Source organism: Tyto alba, unplaced genomic scaffold (genome assembly GCF_018691265.1).
Source record: "Tyto alba isolate M040663 unplaced genomic scaffold, T.alba_DEE_v4.0 Super-Scaffold_1000006, whole genome shotgun sequence".
Lineage (NCBI taxonomy): Eukaryota > Metazoa > Chordata > Aves > Strigiformes > Tytonidae > Tyto > Tyto alba.
The window spans coordinates 34,801,191-34,817,673 of record NW_024881272.1 but is presented as its reverse complement, the minus strand read 5'-3'; the positions used below and the strand labels follow the sequence as shown (position 1 = coordinate 34,817,673).

Genomic DNA, 16,483 nt, shown 5'->3' with positions numbered 1-16,483 from the left:
GTCCACCTCCAATAAGAGACAAAGCTAGATGAAGCTCAGGCCGTAAAAAGGTTTGGGGTTTACTGTAATGGGGGGTGGGAGGTGGTGTCCAACTACCTCCAGTCGCCTAGCAGTGGAATTTTCTTCTTTCGCTAGAAAATAGTTCCCTTGCCCTCAGTTTAGCCGCTGGGGGCAGAGAAATTGCTGACTGTAGAAATAAACGGGTATTTCTGTGCAGCTTTATCAAAGATCAGTGAAATGTGTCATGGCAAAGGAGGAAGTGTTGATTAAGTTTAGGGCTAACGCGCTTTTCTAAGGAAAATTAAATATCTTCATTAATATGAATAGTGGGTTTGGGTAAGCGTTCTTCTGTAGTAATTGATAAGCCAGAAAGTGATTCTTAAATAAAAGCAGACTGGCCTTTAGTTTTATATAAATTTGGCAACGGGGTAAAATCCGCTGTGAAAAGTGTTTCTTTTTTTTTTCTTCAGATAGTCAATTACTAAAGTAATTACTAAAAAGCATTAAAATACACAGGCTGGTGCATCTCAAAACAAGACTCTCTCACTTCCCCGCCGGGTAAGGGACCCCCGTCCCCTGTTTGGTGCCGCGGGGAAGGCCCAGAGATGAAGCAGACGCCGGGTTAGGTCTCTCCTCACTGAGGTTGTAGTGAACAAGGGCAAGTCGTTTCGCCTGCTCGGCTGCAAAGTCTTCATCCTTCCCAGTGCAGCAGGCGTTTCTGGTTTGCTGTGCCCTCCTCTGTCGGAGGCGGGGGGGACACGTTGCAGCGCGGGCGCGGACTGATCAGCGGGCCGGTGTTTTAACTGAGCATTTTAAATTCAGCGGCGCTATCAGCAGTCACCTTTTGGGGAATAATGGGGCGTAAATAACATTTTACTAGTTATCAATTTCACTACATTTATCAATACTAGAGTAATGACTGCTAGCGTTGATGAAGACACCTGAAACCTTTCTAATTTCCACGTAGCGCTGCTAGGCAAGTGTTGAATGATACCAAGTTATGGCAGGATCGCTTTGAATAGTAACAGTGTGTTATACCTGGTGCCTCTCGGGTGTCAGAAAGGGGTTCCTAAAAATAAATTTTGAAAAATCCAGAGCTGGGCAGTGGAGTTTGGCGTGCCCGGGGTGGTACGGGACGCGAATGGGGGGGTTGGGGTAGAAGTTTCCCCCTGCCTGACCACCCCGGGGACCGGGGCGTTCTGCTCCCGCCTGCCCTTGGGAAACGCTTCGCCCTCGTGTCCTTTTCGAGTTGGCTATCGAGTTCCTAAGATCCTAACGCGAATGTTCCTACGCAGGATGAAAAGATGCTTCAGATGGGAAAAGTTTGAAGCCAGCGGCGGTTTGGGGGGGGGCAGGCTCGTCCCATCCCCTCCGCTCCTCCCAGCTCAGGGCAGCACCGGCCGGTCCTCACCCTTCCTTCCCCCTCGAGGGCTTTCTCTGCCAGGGCTCTGACTGCTCCAGTCCCCGTGCTGTACCTCTCGCGTCCTTTGGGGGGGGGAAGAAACTCCAGCTCGTGGTTTTTAATCAATGCCGTGGTTTGTTCTTGGAGCAGTAATCAAAATGTATCGCTGGTTATAGAATTTTACATCCAGAATTCCCGTAGCCTAAAGGGGCTTTTTTTGTTCTTTAATCAGAAATAACATGAGCTACTAGGGTGGTTGTTTCTGGTTGCTTTTTCTTTTAAGTATGAAAGTATAGATACGTGTGCATACTCTGCCAGAGTTTGGACCAGGGAGCAACAGGAGGGAGTAATGCTGCTGTAACAGTTCAGTTATGACAACAGCTTTGAGTGGAGTTCTGCCCAATTTACTAACTTGACCTGTCCTCCCATTATCAAAATGAGGAGTATTTGTATTGGAAAAAGGGCTTGCTTACACATGCATTTGAAAAGAAGAGGGGAAAAAAAAAAAAAAAAAATGAGAAAAAGTCTCTAGAGTGCTTCATACTTGGTTTGGAAAATGGAACTAATAAAGTGATGCTTTCTCATGGGCCGGTTGTGGACCCCATCCAGAAATAACACAGAGCAGAGCTACCGGGGAACGCTCCCACTGTGAAACTGCGGGGCACCGATACCAAGCACAGCACAGATGGGTGGCACAAAGGCTTTCCAAAGGGCAGAGGGGGGACGGAGGGCGCAGGGAGCTCCTGCGAGTTCAGCAACCAGTGCCTGGGTGTCAGAATTAAAAAGGGGAGAGCGGGGAGGAAGGGCAAGGATATTCTCCCCTCATACTTTTCCAGACTTTCTACTTTAAGCTGTGTGTTTAGTGTGAACGTTGTTCCCAGCACTAGACTTCCTTTGCAAATGGCATCCTGCTGTGTATCCACAAGACTTAAAAATATAGATTCTCTCATTTAAGGACATTGCTGTACGTGTTCTAGGATGCAGAGAATTAACAAGCCACAGCTCAATAATTTATAAAGGAAGCTATAACTTCTACTGTGGTTCTCACTTACGAGAAATGTGGCTCTTCCCGTTTCATGGTTTGGCCTGTGCGCACTTGGCTGTACCGGACCAGGGCAGTATTTTAAACTAGACTTCATTAATAGCACTTTTAACCTGTAAAAAAAAAAAAAAACCAAAAAAAAACAAAAAAACCCCCAAACATTTAAACTTCTTAAAAGTGTTAACTCTGCTTCCACAGGAAAAAAAAATAGTTAAATCCCAAGTGGATGGAGCACAGTTAGAAATTGCTGCTCAGAAGCAAAGAAATTATTGTAACGTGGAACAAAGGTTTGTAAAAAGAGTTTGTTCTCCGACTCGTTCCCTCTGCTGGGAGCAAAGCCGGGTCCCACCGAGCTCCCGGGAGCCCGGGGACACGGAGCTGGTGTTCTGGGCGCTCGTGTTCTCTGTCACGGGGGGGGGGGGGGTTCCTTTTTAAGGTAAGCGACTCATCGCGCCAGTCGCGGCCCGACGACAGAGAGGCGGCTTGGTGGAGCCCGAGCTGCGCCGAGAGGGAGTTAAGGAGAGCTGGGGAAAAAAAAGAGAAAGAGAAGGCGCGGCCACCTCGGCGCGGAGGGGCCGGGGGAGGGCGACAGACCGAGGGATGTCGAGGGGCCGGGGGATGTCGAGGGGCCGGGGGATGTCGAGGGGCCGGGGGATGTTGAGGGGCCGGGGGACGGCGATGGGCTGGGGGATGTTGAGGGGCCGGGGGATGTCGAGGGGCCGGGGGAGGGCGAGGGACCGGGGGACGGCGACAGACCGAGGGATGTCGAGGGGCCGGGAGATATCGAGGGGCCGGGGGATGTCGAGGGACCGGGGGATGTCGAGGGACCGGGGGATGTCGAGGGGCCGGGGGATGTCGAGGGGCCGGGGGAGGGCGAGGGGCCGGGGGAGGGCGAGGGGCCGAGGGACGGCGAGCGGCAGCTCCGGGGCAGCAGCGGTGGCGCCGGGGCCGCCTGAAGGGACCGTCCCCCCGCCCGCAGCCTCCCCCCCGGGGTTCGGCAGCTCCCCGGCCCCGCGGAGGTTCCGCGGCCGCGCCCCCTTCTCCCTCCCCGCCTCCCCTCGGGGCGGGAAGGGCCGTCCCCCCTCCCTCCCTCCCTCCCTCCCTCCCTCCCGCCGGGATGAGCCGCTGGCCGCAGCGCCGGGACGGCCCCAACGGCACCGAGCCCGGCGCCATGGGGCAGCGGGGCAACGGGACGGGGCGGGCGGCGGCGGCGGCGGCGGAGGAGGAGGAGGAAGGCTGCAGCGCCGTGTCGGTGGCCTTCCCGCTGACCATGATGAGCACGGGCATCGTGGGCAATGCCCTGGCCATGCTGCTGGTGTCCCGCAGCTACCGCGCCAAGGAGAGCCGGAGGAAGCGATCCTTCCTGCTGTGCATCGGCTCCCTGGCGCTCACCGACCTGCTGGGGCAGCTGCTGACCAGCCCCATCGTCATCTCCGTCTACCTGTCCGACCGCGCCTGGGACGCCGTCGACCCCTCGGGCCGCCTCTGCGCTTTCTTCGGCTTCAGCATGACCGTCTTCGGCCTCTGCCCGCTCTTCATCGCCAGCGCCATGGCCGTGGAGCGGACGCTGGCCATCCGCGCGCCCCACTGGTACGCCAGCCACATGAAGCCGGGGGTCACCAAGACGGTGCTGCTCGGCATCTGGCTGGCCGTGGCCGCCTTCGCCCTCCTGCCCGTCGCCGGACTGGGCCGGTACACGCTGCAGTGGCCCGGGACCTGGTGCTTCATCAGCACCGGTGACAGCCGCCTCACCGGCAGCCTCCTCTTCGCCTCCACCTTCGCCGTCCTGGGGCTCCTCTCCCTCGTGGTGACGGTGGCGTGCAACCTGGCCACCATCGAGGCCTTGGTGTCTCGCTGCCGGACCAAAGCGACCGCGTCGCGCTCCAGCAAGCAGTGGGGGCGGATCACCATGGAGACGCTGATCCAGCTCTTGGGGATCATGTGCGTCCTCTCGGCCTGCTGGTCACCGCTGCTGGTAGGTCCCCTCGGTGCCCTTAACCCTTAGGGCAGGGTGGCCCCGAGAGCCCGGGCGGCTCCGGTTCCTCCTGGGCTGTATGGCCGGGGACGGCCCCCGGGGGAAGGAAGGGGGGACAGGAACAGAGCCGGGGGGCTGCCAGGTGTGGGGAGCTGGTAGGAGAGCCGCTGGGAGAGGTCCAAGAGGACGGCCAGGGTGTTTGGAAAAATAAGACGAGTCCGAAGGAGGGACCTTGAGGAAAACAAGGGTCTTCTACGGGGCAGAAGGGCAGGACGCGAGGAGACCGTGGGTTTGGGAGAGGGACACTGAAGTCGGCAGCACTCGTGGCACAGAGCACTGGGGAGATCTGGAGGGGGAGCAGAGTCTCTGGTCGGGGGGACAGTCTGGGCTCCCCCCGGCACAGCCACAGGCACCGGGAAGATTTGGAGCAGGTTCCAGGGTCAGGGGCACAGGCTGGGCTCCCCCCGGCAGATTTGGAGCAGGTTCCAGGGTGGGGGGCACAGGCTGGACTCCCCCTGGCAGATTTGGAGCAGGTTCCAGGGTTGGAGGGGCTCCCCCCGGCAGATTTGGAGGGGCTCCAGGGTCAGGGGCACAGGCTGGGCTCCCCCCGGCACAGCCATGGGCACCGGGAAGATTTTGAGCAGGTTCCAGGGTTGGGAGCACAGGCTGGGCTCCCCCCGGCAGATTTGGAGCAGGTTCCAGGGTGGGGGGCACAGGCTGGGCTCCCCCGGCAGATTTGGAGCAGGTTCCAGGGTTGGAGGGGCTCCCCCCAGCAGATTCGGAGGGGCTCCAGGGTCAGGGGCACAGGCTGGGCTCCTCCGGCAGATTTGGAGGGGCTCCAGGGTCAGGGGCACAGGCTGGGCTCCTCCCGGCAGATTTGGAGCAGGTTCCAGGGTGGGGGGCACAGGCTGGGCTCCCCCCGGCAGATTTGGAGCAGGTTCCAGGGTGGGGGGCACAGGCTGGGCTCCCCCTGGCAGATTTGGAGCAGGTTCCAGGGTTGGAGGGGCTCCCCCCAGCAGATTCGGAGGGGCTCCAGGGTGGGGGGCACAGGCTGGGCTTCCCCCGGCAGATTTGGAGCAGGTTCCAGGGTTGGAGGGGCTCCCTCCGGCAGATTTGGAGGGGCTCCAGGGTCAGGGGCACAGGCTGGGCTCCCCCCGGCAGATTTGGAGGGGCTCCAGGGTTGGGAGCACAGGCTGGGCTCCCCCCGGCAGATTTGGAGCAGGTTCCAGGGTGGGGGGCACAGGCTGGGCTCCCCCCAGCAGATTTGGAGCAGGTTCCAGGGTGGGGGGCACAGGCTGGGCTCCCCCCGGCAGATTTGGAGCAGGTTCCAGGGTGGGGGGCACAGGCTGGGCTCCCCCCAGCAGATTTGGAGCAGGTTCCAGGGTGGGGGGCAGAGGCTGGGCTCCCCCCAGCACGCTGTACAGACCAGGGAAACCACAACCTGCTCGTTCCTCCTTTAGGGGAACCTGTGAGGAAGCTTATCGAGACCTCGGTGTGATGGAGCCTTGTGCCCATGGGAATCAGCCTTTTACAATTTTTTTTATTTGCTCCCACCTTGTAGCAAAACTTCCTTCGGTGCTTTGTGAGAAAAGGTACGACTTGTGACTTCGGGAGTGCTTTATGGTAGTCAGCAGCTTGCTCGCTGTATCTTATCTACGGCAGCGTTCTGGGCGTTGTGTTTCTGTTTTTCTGCAGGATCCTTGCATTTCTCTCCACTATTTTGTTATTCCTCACTTACGCCTTTTCTTTCTTGTCCAGCTGGGGTAAACCCCTCCTCGGGATTTAGAAGTGGAGGAGGCTGAGTCCACATCTCTTTCTGCCCTATGGGACAAGGGCACACCCAGGGGTCTGGTACCCCATCTAAAACAGCCAGCTTATTCTGCTGTCAGAGGATAGTATGATTTTTGGGGACGTTTGTACTTGGGATCCATAAGCAGGAAAGGGCTCAAGCCAGCTGTGGTAATTTTGAAGTTATGTGAAAGGTACTTTAGGCCAGAGAAGGATTTTTCTTCTTGTGCACAGAGAGTTTTTGAGCCGTCATAAATGGGGCTGTGACAGGAGGAATGGCTGACAAAGCTAATGGCCAATGGGGACGAGGAAAAAATAGAAAACAATTTAATTTAGTAACGTTATCCTTGTAAACTAATTAAAATTCCTTCAAATCTCCACAATACCCCCCCACCCCCCCAAAAAAAAAAAAAAAAAAAGAAGTCAGAGGCTGTTAACTTTCTAGAGATCATTAACAGCTTGTGACGAAAGTAAACTATGAAACTGCACTGAAAATTTAGTGAGTGCTTGAGACCAAAGAATAATGTTCTGCTCCCTGAATCCCAAGGAATGTTAGATTCAAGAGGAAACGTTTAGATTAAACCAGGTGACTGTCCTGTGTCCCAGACACCTTGCCTGGCCGTTACTGCTGTGGCACATCCTGCTGTCCCCTTGACGTGTGTGTGCTGTTAAGTCCCAAGGGGGGACGTTAGGATTTCTTTATTTTACAGAAGTTAACCGTCGCGTGCTCGTCTGTAACTAAAGAGAGGGAAAAACTGGAAGGCATTTCTTAAACGCAGTGTGTTTGCCTCTCAGCCCTCGCTTTTGTAGTCTCTCCCTTGGCTGCAGGCTCTGTCCCTCCGGGGTGGCAGGACCCCCGCCCCGGGGCCGTGGGGGGGCTTCCCCGGCCGCGGGGCACGGGGTGGAAATCCCCGAGGTGGGGGACACTTCGCCTTCAGAACCCGATCGCTCAGAAAAATCCGCAGCGGTGCGGGGGTTCCTCGTGGCGCTTTGCTCCCCCGGGTGGAGTTGTGCAAAACTTCGCCGTCTCGTCGGCGTATCCTCCGGTCTTCGGACACTCGAAATCCAGGGCCGTGAGGGCAGAAGCATTTTTAATACACCCCCCCTTCAACTTTTTCTGCACAGCCGAGAAGTGCACATTAGGAAAAAGAGGCCTGGTTTTTGGAAGAGTGACCACGGAGCAAGGCAAGTGCATTTTCACTGGCAGCCGGATGGTAGAACTCATTTAACCGATAACTGCATCATTTTGCAGCTGTAAGAAATTTAGTTGGACCGGGAATCCAGGCGTTTTCAGAGGAGACTTTCGTCTGTTTGTTTGTTTATTTAAGAAATCTGTGTTTTATAACAGAGCTAACCAATCCTGACAAGCATTACAGTTAGGCAAACAATGCCCTTTTACACAGACAGTAACGTTAGACCTGATCTGCTGATGAAAATGACAAAATGTGGCTTATCAGAAAAGTGAAACTTCTGACGATAGTGGCTGTGCTCTAAATGGTTTAATGAAGCATCCTGCCTTTTCTTGATTTATTCTGGGTTTGGTAGAGCAGAGGAAGTTATTGCCTCCTTTTGTTGTGCGCTCAGGATCTTCCTTGGAGGCATCGTAGAGAACCTGGGAAAATGCTCCTTAAATAAGATATTCCTTTATCGTAAGAGGTTTCCAGTTCACGCTAATCTTCTATTTATTTTGGTGCTCAGCTGTGGAGCATAACCATTGAACTAAACTGACAGCAGACTGGAATGAGTCTGAGCTAAGAGAGAGGAAGCTGTTCCTTGATTGCACAGAAACACCGGTGCAGCACAAACTGGAATTTTCATCATAATTTAATAATTCTTTTAGAGCTCCAGGCTACAAAATTATTCTCTTACAAGACGTCTCAAGGCTATTTAAAGCCAAAATGCTCAGATATTCTGCTGCTTTTCCTATTAAAATCCTTCTCCCGAACCTTTCTGTCAGACAGAAGTTAAAATACATTCTCCTTTACAGGTATTTTTATTAAAAATAGATTTTTTTGTAATATGTTTTCATGTGCAAAATGTAGTTATGAAAAGCACCTCCACTTAGACAGTGATCTCACTGAGCTGCAAGGAAAATAAATGGCTCCTTTTCTATGAATCAGTAACTTTCCCCCCAAACGCTCTGCCTCCATCCGAGGCACCTGTGTCAAAACTGCCCCAGCGGACTGATCATTTCAGTTTGGCCAAAGGGCTGGATTTTGCTGGCCGGTGTTCAGCTAAAGAAGGTCACAGCCAAGGGGTAAATATTAGACCACACTGGTTGGAATCCAACCAACCCAGTTGTTGGCCTGCTCGAACCCAAGTCTTCCATTCTGCCTCAGCAGAGGCGGCGGGAGGGAGTCCTGAAAATTTAATGAGATGGAATCACAATTTTGATTTTAAAACACGATGGTACATGACTATGGGTATTGTTAGTCATTAAAAGGAGAAATCATATCCTCTCCGTCGTGGCTTTCCATGGTTCACGCTCCACAGCCGCTCTTTGTATTTCATCAGGAAAATCCTCTGTTCCTTCTACGGCTCGCTTCTTTATCTGTGAGAGAATGATTTAAGCAACAGGTTAGGGCTAAGGGGGGAAGAGAAGCAGTGTCAGAGGATGAACCCTCCTGTCGTCACGATGCAGAGAAAACAGGCTTGGTTTTTTTGGAAGCTATCTCAAGAAAAGATTTTGCAGGCCAGGACCAGGGACTGCCCGTCGGATTCTCACCCCACGTTCCAGACCAGCCCCTCCTGCTTGGCTGAGAAACACACACCTTTAAGCCCATCAGCTGCTTTATTCTCCATCTTTTACTGCAGATAGCGGTAGTTTCCAACAGAGTTTATAAAACTGGAAGAATATTTTGGGGAATGTTTTTGTCTCTCTCTTTTTTTTTTTTTTTTTTTTTTTTTTTTTCCCCCTAACTACAGTGGAAGTTCATTCTAAACTCTTTGCAATATCATAGTAAAGCTGCCCGGGAGTCCGTGAGGTAGCACAGGCTGCCCATGGAAAGTTAAGCCAGCGGCAACATATCACAGTGATGATTACCAGCTGGGGAGCCTATGAAACAGCCCTGACAAGTTCTTGTGTACTTTAGTCAACTTTATTCAAACTTTATCCAACTTTATTGAAAACACTGCAAAGATATGTCACAAAACACACCTTGTCTTTGATCTTAAGTCTGAAAACCAGAGCAGTGGAGGTTTAATGTTATTATGAAACTACATTCATTGATAACAGTAAAGTTTTATCTACTCTAACTGAATAAATACAATTGTCAACTCTATTACTATATGCATTTTGAGCCAAATTTTTAATTGGCATAAATTGTGTAGTTCCATTGACTTTACTCCACCTGGTGTTGTTCCTCTAAGTTTTGCAGTCTTTGTTTAATTCATTTAGAAGGCTAGTGCAAGCCATGACAGACAACCTCTAAGGATAATCAAACAAATAAAATTTCCAGTAGAGCAATTGCTGGCTCAACAGATATTCCAGAAAAGGAATATTATGTGATAAACCCAAAGTAAGCAGCAGCCGTCTGCTTGGGAAATGTATTTTATTAGCCTGATATTTTTGTAGCTCCGTGGGTCCCCTAACAAAAAACCAAGACAACAAAGTCGGCAAAACAAAGGTCATTGCAGAGTTCCCAAAGGCAGGGCTGGACCAGCCGGTCGGGGAGAAGGCAATCTGAGGCCTGGGAATGGCAAGCGCCGTGTGGCTCCTGCTGGCTGCCCCCAGGGCACGATGCTGCCTGCATCTGCATCGATCCCTGTTTTTAAAAAGTTCTACCGGTGGTTACTTATTTTTCTTTTCATTTAAACCAGACGTGGTAGATGGAATCCTCAACTGCTTCTATTTCCAGAAAAAAAAAAAAACGCGCGGCTCCTCTCGCTGCCGGCGCGGGTGGTCTTGGTGCATCGAAAGGCTGGAGCGAAGCAGTCGGAGGGGGCTGCGGGTGATGGGCTCGTCGCTCGGGCCGTTGGCTGCGGTTTTGGGGCCGGCTGCCAGCCCGCTCGGGGCTCTGCGAGGACGGCGAGGCAGGTGGGCGCCGTTTCCACCTCCTCCGCCGAACCGCGCGCGCCCACCGCAGCTCAGTTCTGCGGGATTCCCAGGCAGCGGGTTCAGCCGAGGTCTTCCAGTCATGCCCAGAAGAGCTTCGCAAGCCCCCCAAAAAAACCAAAAAAAACAGACAAACAAACAAACAAACAAAAAAAAATCGAGGGAGGGGACCTGCTCGCCGCCGCCCCACGCGCGGTCCGGGGAGCATCCCGGCGCGTCCCGTCTCGGCCGGGTGGGAGGGTGCGGGGGCTTCTCCTCGCACCTCCCTCGGCAGCAGCTTGTGCCGCAAGGCCTGCTGCTCTGGCCCCCCCGTCCCCCCCCACGCTGGCGGGCTCCGGGAGGAAAACATTCCAATGCAAACATCTAATGCAGAGAAGCAGCTAGAGTGGGATGTTTTCAAGCGGCTCTCGGGGCGGGGGGGTACAGGAGAAGGCTTCAAAGAACAGGTAACGACAAAACCGTGGAAAATTCTATCGATCTGACATCTCTCAAAATGTGATTCATATTTCCCATGGTTATATATTAGTACATGAGAGCATTGCTCACCAGAGTCTCACCAGCTTTAAAACAAAAAAAAAACCAAAAAAAAACAAAACAAAAAAAAACAAAACAAACAAACAAAAAAAAAACAAAACAAAAAAAAACAACAAACAAAAACAAACAAACAAAAAAAAACACCTTTTCACCATTTTTAGCCGAATAAGCGGCAGCCTGATAACAAAACCAGCGCCCCGGGGGCTGGAGACCCCAGGCTGGGCTCTTCCTCACCCCCGGGTTTTCTGCAGAGCCTGGGGCAGCCCCTGGCAGCGTCTCACCTTTCTAGGCTGTAACATGAGAATGAAGGGGTCCTTGTGTGTCAAGGCTCGTGGCATTCGTAGCTGTAAAGCAAGTTTATGTCTTAATTTGGAAAACGAGGAGGTAAAAAGTATTGTTATTTTAGCCAGTTGAATCACTGTGGTGCAGGTCTTCTGTTTATCAGTCTTTTAAAGATTGTAAGCCTCGTAGCAACCCGCTAGAAAAACGGGCCCTCCCTGCTGCCCGTACGTATCTCTGCTGACGCTTTGCAGCGCAAGTTACTTTGCGTTAAAATTATAAAATTACCTTAAAGTACTGATTTTAGGGTGAAAGTATTAATCAAAGCTGCCTCTTCTTCGGCTCTTCTGCATAAATGAGTGACTTTTGCTGGCCTGTGCTTATGTTCCGACGTGTGCCACCCACGTAATACCCGTGGCAGGACCCCGACAGCCCTGCGTGGTGTAACTGGTGTTGTAAATCAAGCTGCCACCATGCCCGATGGCATTTAACCCCCCCCCAAATCAACCCGCACGTAGCTTTCTGCTCCCAGGCCAGAGCTTGCTGCTCTGTGCCCCGAGGTGTGGGAGACATCAGTTACAGGACCTTGTACTTGGGTGGAACATTTCGCGGTGTAAGTAGCGTCTGGGTCATGCCAGTGTGGGTGCTGTGGGAAACGCAGTCCTAAATATATCACTCTGTTCACCGGGGAGCTGAACTGGGGCAGGGAGGGAGGAAATACAGACCAGGTCGACACAAAATGCGCTCAGTGGCTTTTGACAAAAGGAAAAGGGGTTTTTTTTGTTGTTGTTGTTGACTTAAAATGTTTTTTTTGAGTCCTAGCCCAAGACACCTTTATTAAGCCTTTGTCTTTTAATTTGGCTCAGCTCATAAGCAGAATAGCTCACCTTAAAACCAAATTCTAAAATTTAGACATCATGGAATAAAACAGCTTTAAGAAAAATGGAGACATTTTTGTGTTTGAAATTCTTTCTTCTGACATTTACTGTTCACAACGTAACTTTGAAGAGCTGTGCTTGTCGTGAACTGTTCAGCTGTTCCTCGTAGTTGTGATAACATGATAATGATGAGTCCCTTTAAGCCAGTTTTGCAAGGTCGGTGATTTCCCTTTCCAGCCAAGACCACCTTGAACCTCGAGGATTTAGCACCCAGCTTTCTGCTGTGTCTCAAGCAGGGAAGCAGCATGGGCTGCCTTGTTTTAGTGTGAGATCTATAAATAAATCTGACTGAGAGCTGAAGAGCACCGCGTTTATCGCTCACGTCACACACACACACAAACTGAGCTGCTCTCTCAGGGCTTATTTCCTCCGGTCACGGTTTGAATCGGACGAGGGAGGGGAAAAAAATGTCTTGTTGGGATTTTGTCTTTAGGGATATTCACATCTAGCGATATACGGACGCAGGTAACCCCTCCTCCTCCTAACTTTCCGTAGGTAACGATGTTGAAGATGATCTTCAGCCACACGTCGTTCGAGCACTGCAAGGGATTCTGCGGCAAAGCCCAGAGCTCGGACCTCCACAAGGAATGCGATTTCTTCCTGACGGCTGTGCGCTTGGCCTCGCTCAACCAGATACTGGATCCGTGGGTTTACCTGCTGCTCAGGAAGATCCTCCTCCAGAAGTTCTGCCAAGCAGCCAGCGCCGTCTCCAAGTGCTCTAACAGCGAGTGGAAGGAGAGGTCCATCACCTTGTCAGAGGAAATCCGGCGGACGGCGGCGTGAGGGGGCATCGACCCGCCTGCGTGGAAACTACTGCTGCCAGCGAGTAGCTTTGAACCTTGCCGTGACTTGGGGTCCCTGTAGCGTGTTAGCGTCTGCGTGAATGGCCGAAAGGGGTGTTACTGAGTGGACTTGTAGTGCGAGTGATTATCTAGCCAACGTGCCAAAAATTCTCAAATACAGGAGGGGGAATCGGTTTTGCTCCTACCTTCTGTTGTTATTGCCGTTCACAAGTGAGCTGCAGAACATCAGGTTTTGTGTGGCCAAAATAGAGTTTGGAGGGAATTCCCTTGCGTTAAGCTAGAAAAAAAAAATGGGTTTCCTACCAGGGGACACTTGGAACAGATTAAATTATTGAAGAGGCCCACTCTGACACAAATTTTAATACTAAGATTATCTACTTTAGAGAGTCCTTCTTCCTCCTTTTTTTCTGGAGGGACAAGGGGAGAAAGGGGCAAACCCCCCAAGAATTAAAGGAAGACAAAACGAAGAGACTTCATTTGGATTTCAGTGGCTTAAAACTGAAGAGGTTGTGTTGTACCAATGTTGGTACATCATTCTCTTTCGAGAACTGCAGGTAGCACGAGTCTCATGACACAGGGATTTGTCCTGATAAATACCCGTTCTGCGTGGATGCTAAAGTCAGCTCATCTGCTGAGGAGGATGTAGCCTTGGGACAAAGAGCACAAGTGAGAAATCTATGATTTTTTTTTTTTTTTTTTTTTTTTTTAAGTAGCAGCCTGTGAATTACCCAGGCATAACAAGAATTGCTGTTTGCAAAGCACACTATAAAACTACTTTGAGCAGATGGAGAGAGTGATAAACAGGTTGTAAGAGACAGTAAATGTTCTTCTTCCTGTAGATTAATGGCAGAGGTTTACAAAGCCAGAAATACTGCCTTCATATGAGTTGTTTTATCTGGAAATGCACATGTCCAGGAAGAAAAAGAACATCCAGCAATTTTTAAGGAACGGGGATGCTGCTCAAAACTTCTTCATCACTAAAATGTCCTACGAAGTGGCCAGAATACTAGCCCCAAAATAGTTTATTTCTTCTTTCCTCCAAAAAGACAAATCTGAGAAGTATGGCAGTTTTTGGAATTTTGAACATAAAGCAGACTGGAAGAGGTGGGTAGAAGTGTGTGCGTTAGTCAGCTCTTTCCCCCAGGTAACTTCCAGCTTTTATTAGAAAACTGAGTTCTAATCCATTTGTGTCACATCCGGAGGTTATTTTTAGAAGGGCTACCTTTAGTCCTTGCTTTCTTCACCCTTCTGTGGATGATTAGCCTCCAGTGTCTCCTGTTTCATGGCCTCTTGGGTGAAATTAGATGCAAATACAATAAAACGCAGAATATCATATAGCTGTACACCGCATAGTATCGTATTCAGGGGCCTTAAAGGCAAGTGTAACCCTGCATGTGCAAGGAATTTCTTACACAGAACCTTTATTTTTACTTCTCTTCCTTTGTTTATAAAAGCACCTACTCAAAAGAGAAACTGGCTACTGACTTTTCTTGTTCTGCTCCCGGGTTGTCTAGTTCCTTCTCTTTGTATCAGTCAAACAGAAATGATGGATCTGACAGGAGGAACCACTCTCTGCATAGGTAATTTTATCTGGGTGGCATCTGAGTGCAACCTAAAAGCTACGGCCTTACTTGAATTCACGAGCCAGCCTAAAACCACAGAGGCGCATTTCGTAAGGCACTGCCTTTCTTTTGTCAGTACTCCTCGTTTTCTTCAATTTAATGAAACGAATTCCTTTTCCAGTTACGAGTCGACTGGGTCCTTCAGGCCGCGGGACCCCACGCTCGGAGCCTCACAACCGCACGTGCCCGCAGGTCGACGGCGCCGCCAGCCCCGCTCCCTTTGCGGAGCGGCGCTTTGGGGGGGACACGGCGAAACACAAATTCTACTCGTTCTCTTTGAAAAAGTGCCTTGCAGGAATCGGGCTTCTTAAAAATCATTCTTTTGGAATATAACGAGTCTGTTCTTCTGTCCGGAGGGTTGGTATTTTTCAGTTTACGTACGTCAGCTTTTTAAAACAAATAAACCCAGCCGCTTGCAAAATGGGTCGGGATGACCTCGGCAATTAGTCTGAACCGTGCTTGGTCGAGCCATTTCTGAGCAGCGGCAGCGCCCGCAGAGCACAGAGCTTCCCCGGGACCCGGCGCGGGAGAGGATCCGCGGGGAAGAGTGAGTCCATCGCCCTCGGATCAGCTCTTCTGTGGCGGGAGGAGGAGGGTGCTGGGCTTCCCTGGACACAACCGGTCCGAGGCGCGTAGTGAGAGAGCAGCTCCAACGTGACGTCGGCCGAGGCTGTGGGAGGGGAGCCTTGCTCGGTCCTCGGGGAGCTGGACACGGGCTCCTTGTCCCCACGCGGCGGTTTCACCCTAGTTCACTTGAAATAATGCTACGCCATGCCTTGTTTCGGTGAAATGGGACACTTCTGTTCGGAACAAAAGCAGTTCTGTCCGTCTTTCGGCGCGGTAATACGAAGAAGCTACTGTAAATATCAGGAAATGGGAAAGAATGTCTGCTTTTAATTTGTTTACAGAAAAAGGAGTTTAAGCACTATTTGCCAGCCATGGCTGCCATAACAGGACTTGGCTGGAGGAACGCACTTTCAAAAATGAATTCAAAGAGCTTAACCGTAAATGAAAGCTTTTATTTCCCATCTCCGTGTTTGAGTGGGAAGATGTGTTTTTGTTGCATTCCTTTAAAATCTTCATGTGATGTATTTAATTCCACTACGAGTAGTATTTCTGATACTGGTTTTAATATGTTGTACGTCTGTCAAAGATGTTCCGGGAACTGTAGTGTATGGAAAACCAATTTTGAGATCACTGTTTGCCTTAAAAACGAGCTTGTCTGTGTACCAAATCAACGTGTGCTGTATCAGCCTGAATAAAAGTTCGGCGGAATAACCGGTCTCCGCTTCCTTGATTGCTCCTGCCCGGGACACAACGTCGCAAGGATTTTGAACGGTCTGGATGGAGCCGAGCGGAGGTGCTCGCCCCCCCCCCCCCCCCCCCCCCCCCCGGCGCAGCCCCCAAAGCACGAGGGGGTGGGGAAGGGGCGATCCGAGCGCGGGAAGCACCGCTTAGTGCCGGGCCTTCCCGAGAAATGGTTAAGCCGCTTTGCAAAAGCACCAGCCGGCAGGCAGCAGGTCTTCAGAGCCGATTTTATGGGCAGATTTCCAGCCGGGGACCCGCAGAGGAGGGCTGGGCCGGGCGCCGCAGCTCGGCTCCCGAGCGCGGGGGCAGGACGGCACCCGGGGAGGGGGCCCTGCACCCCAAATCTCTCCGAGGAGCCACAGCCAAGCCCCCGTGCCAGAGCCCACCCGAGGGGGCCACCCACAGCCCCTCTCGCCAAGGCTGTTCCCACTTTTTTTTTTTTTTTTTCCCCATTATTTCAATTTTTTTATCATTTTTTTTTTTTTTTGCGCACAATTTTAACACAAACTTTTTGAGCTCCTGAAGCAGATGCGTGCAGAGGAGCAGCGACCCCACTAACGTGCTGAAAGCACCGTGACGACAGGCAAACCCAACCCCCCCCCCCGGCACAACAGAAGCGGGTGCGCTCCTCCGGCGAGCCGGTGGAATGCCACCACGTATTTCTCCCAGGTGACCTTCAGAAGAGAAATGGCAAATGACTGCGGGCAATTTTCCCCTTATTTCAAATTCCCGGCCTGT

General features: G+C 51.6%; 1 protein-coding gene across 1 annotated transcript; it reads left to right on the top strand.

Moving 5' to 3' along the window:
• Positions 1-3,561: 3,561 nt before the first annotated feature.
• PTGER3 (prostaglandin E receptor 3) lies at positions 3,562-15,715 on the top strand. Its single transcript, XM_032987756.2, has 2 exons — positions 3,562-4,419; positions 12,508-15,715. The coding sequence occupies exons 1-2, from the start codon at positions 3,562-3,564 to the stop codon at positions 12,793-12,795; spliced, it is 1,146 nt and encodes a 381-aa protein (XP_032843647.2). The 3' UTR covers positions 12,796-15,715.
• The last annotated feature ends 768 nt before the right edge of the window (positions 15,716-16,483 follow it).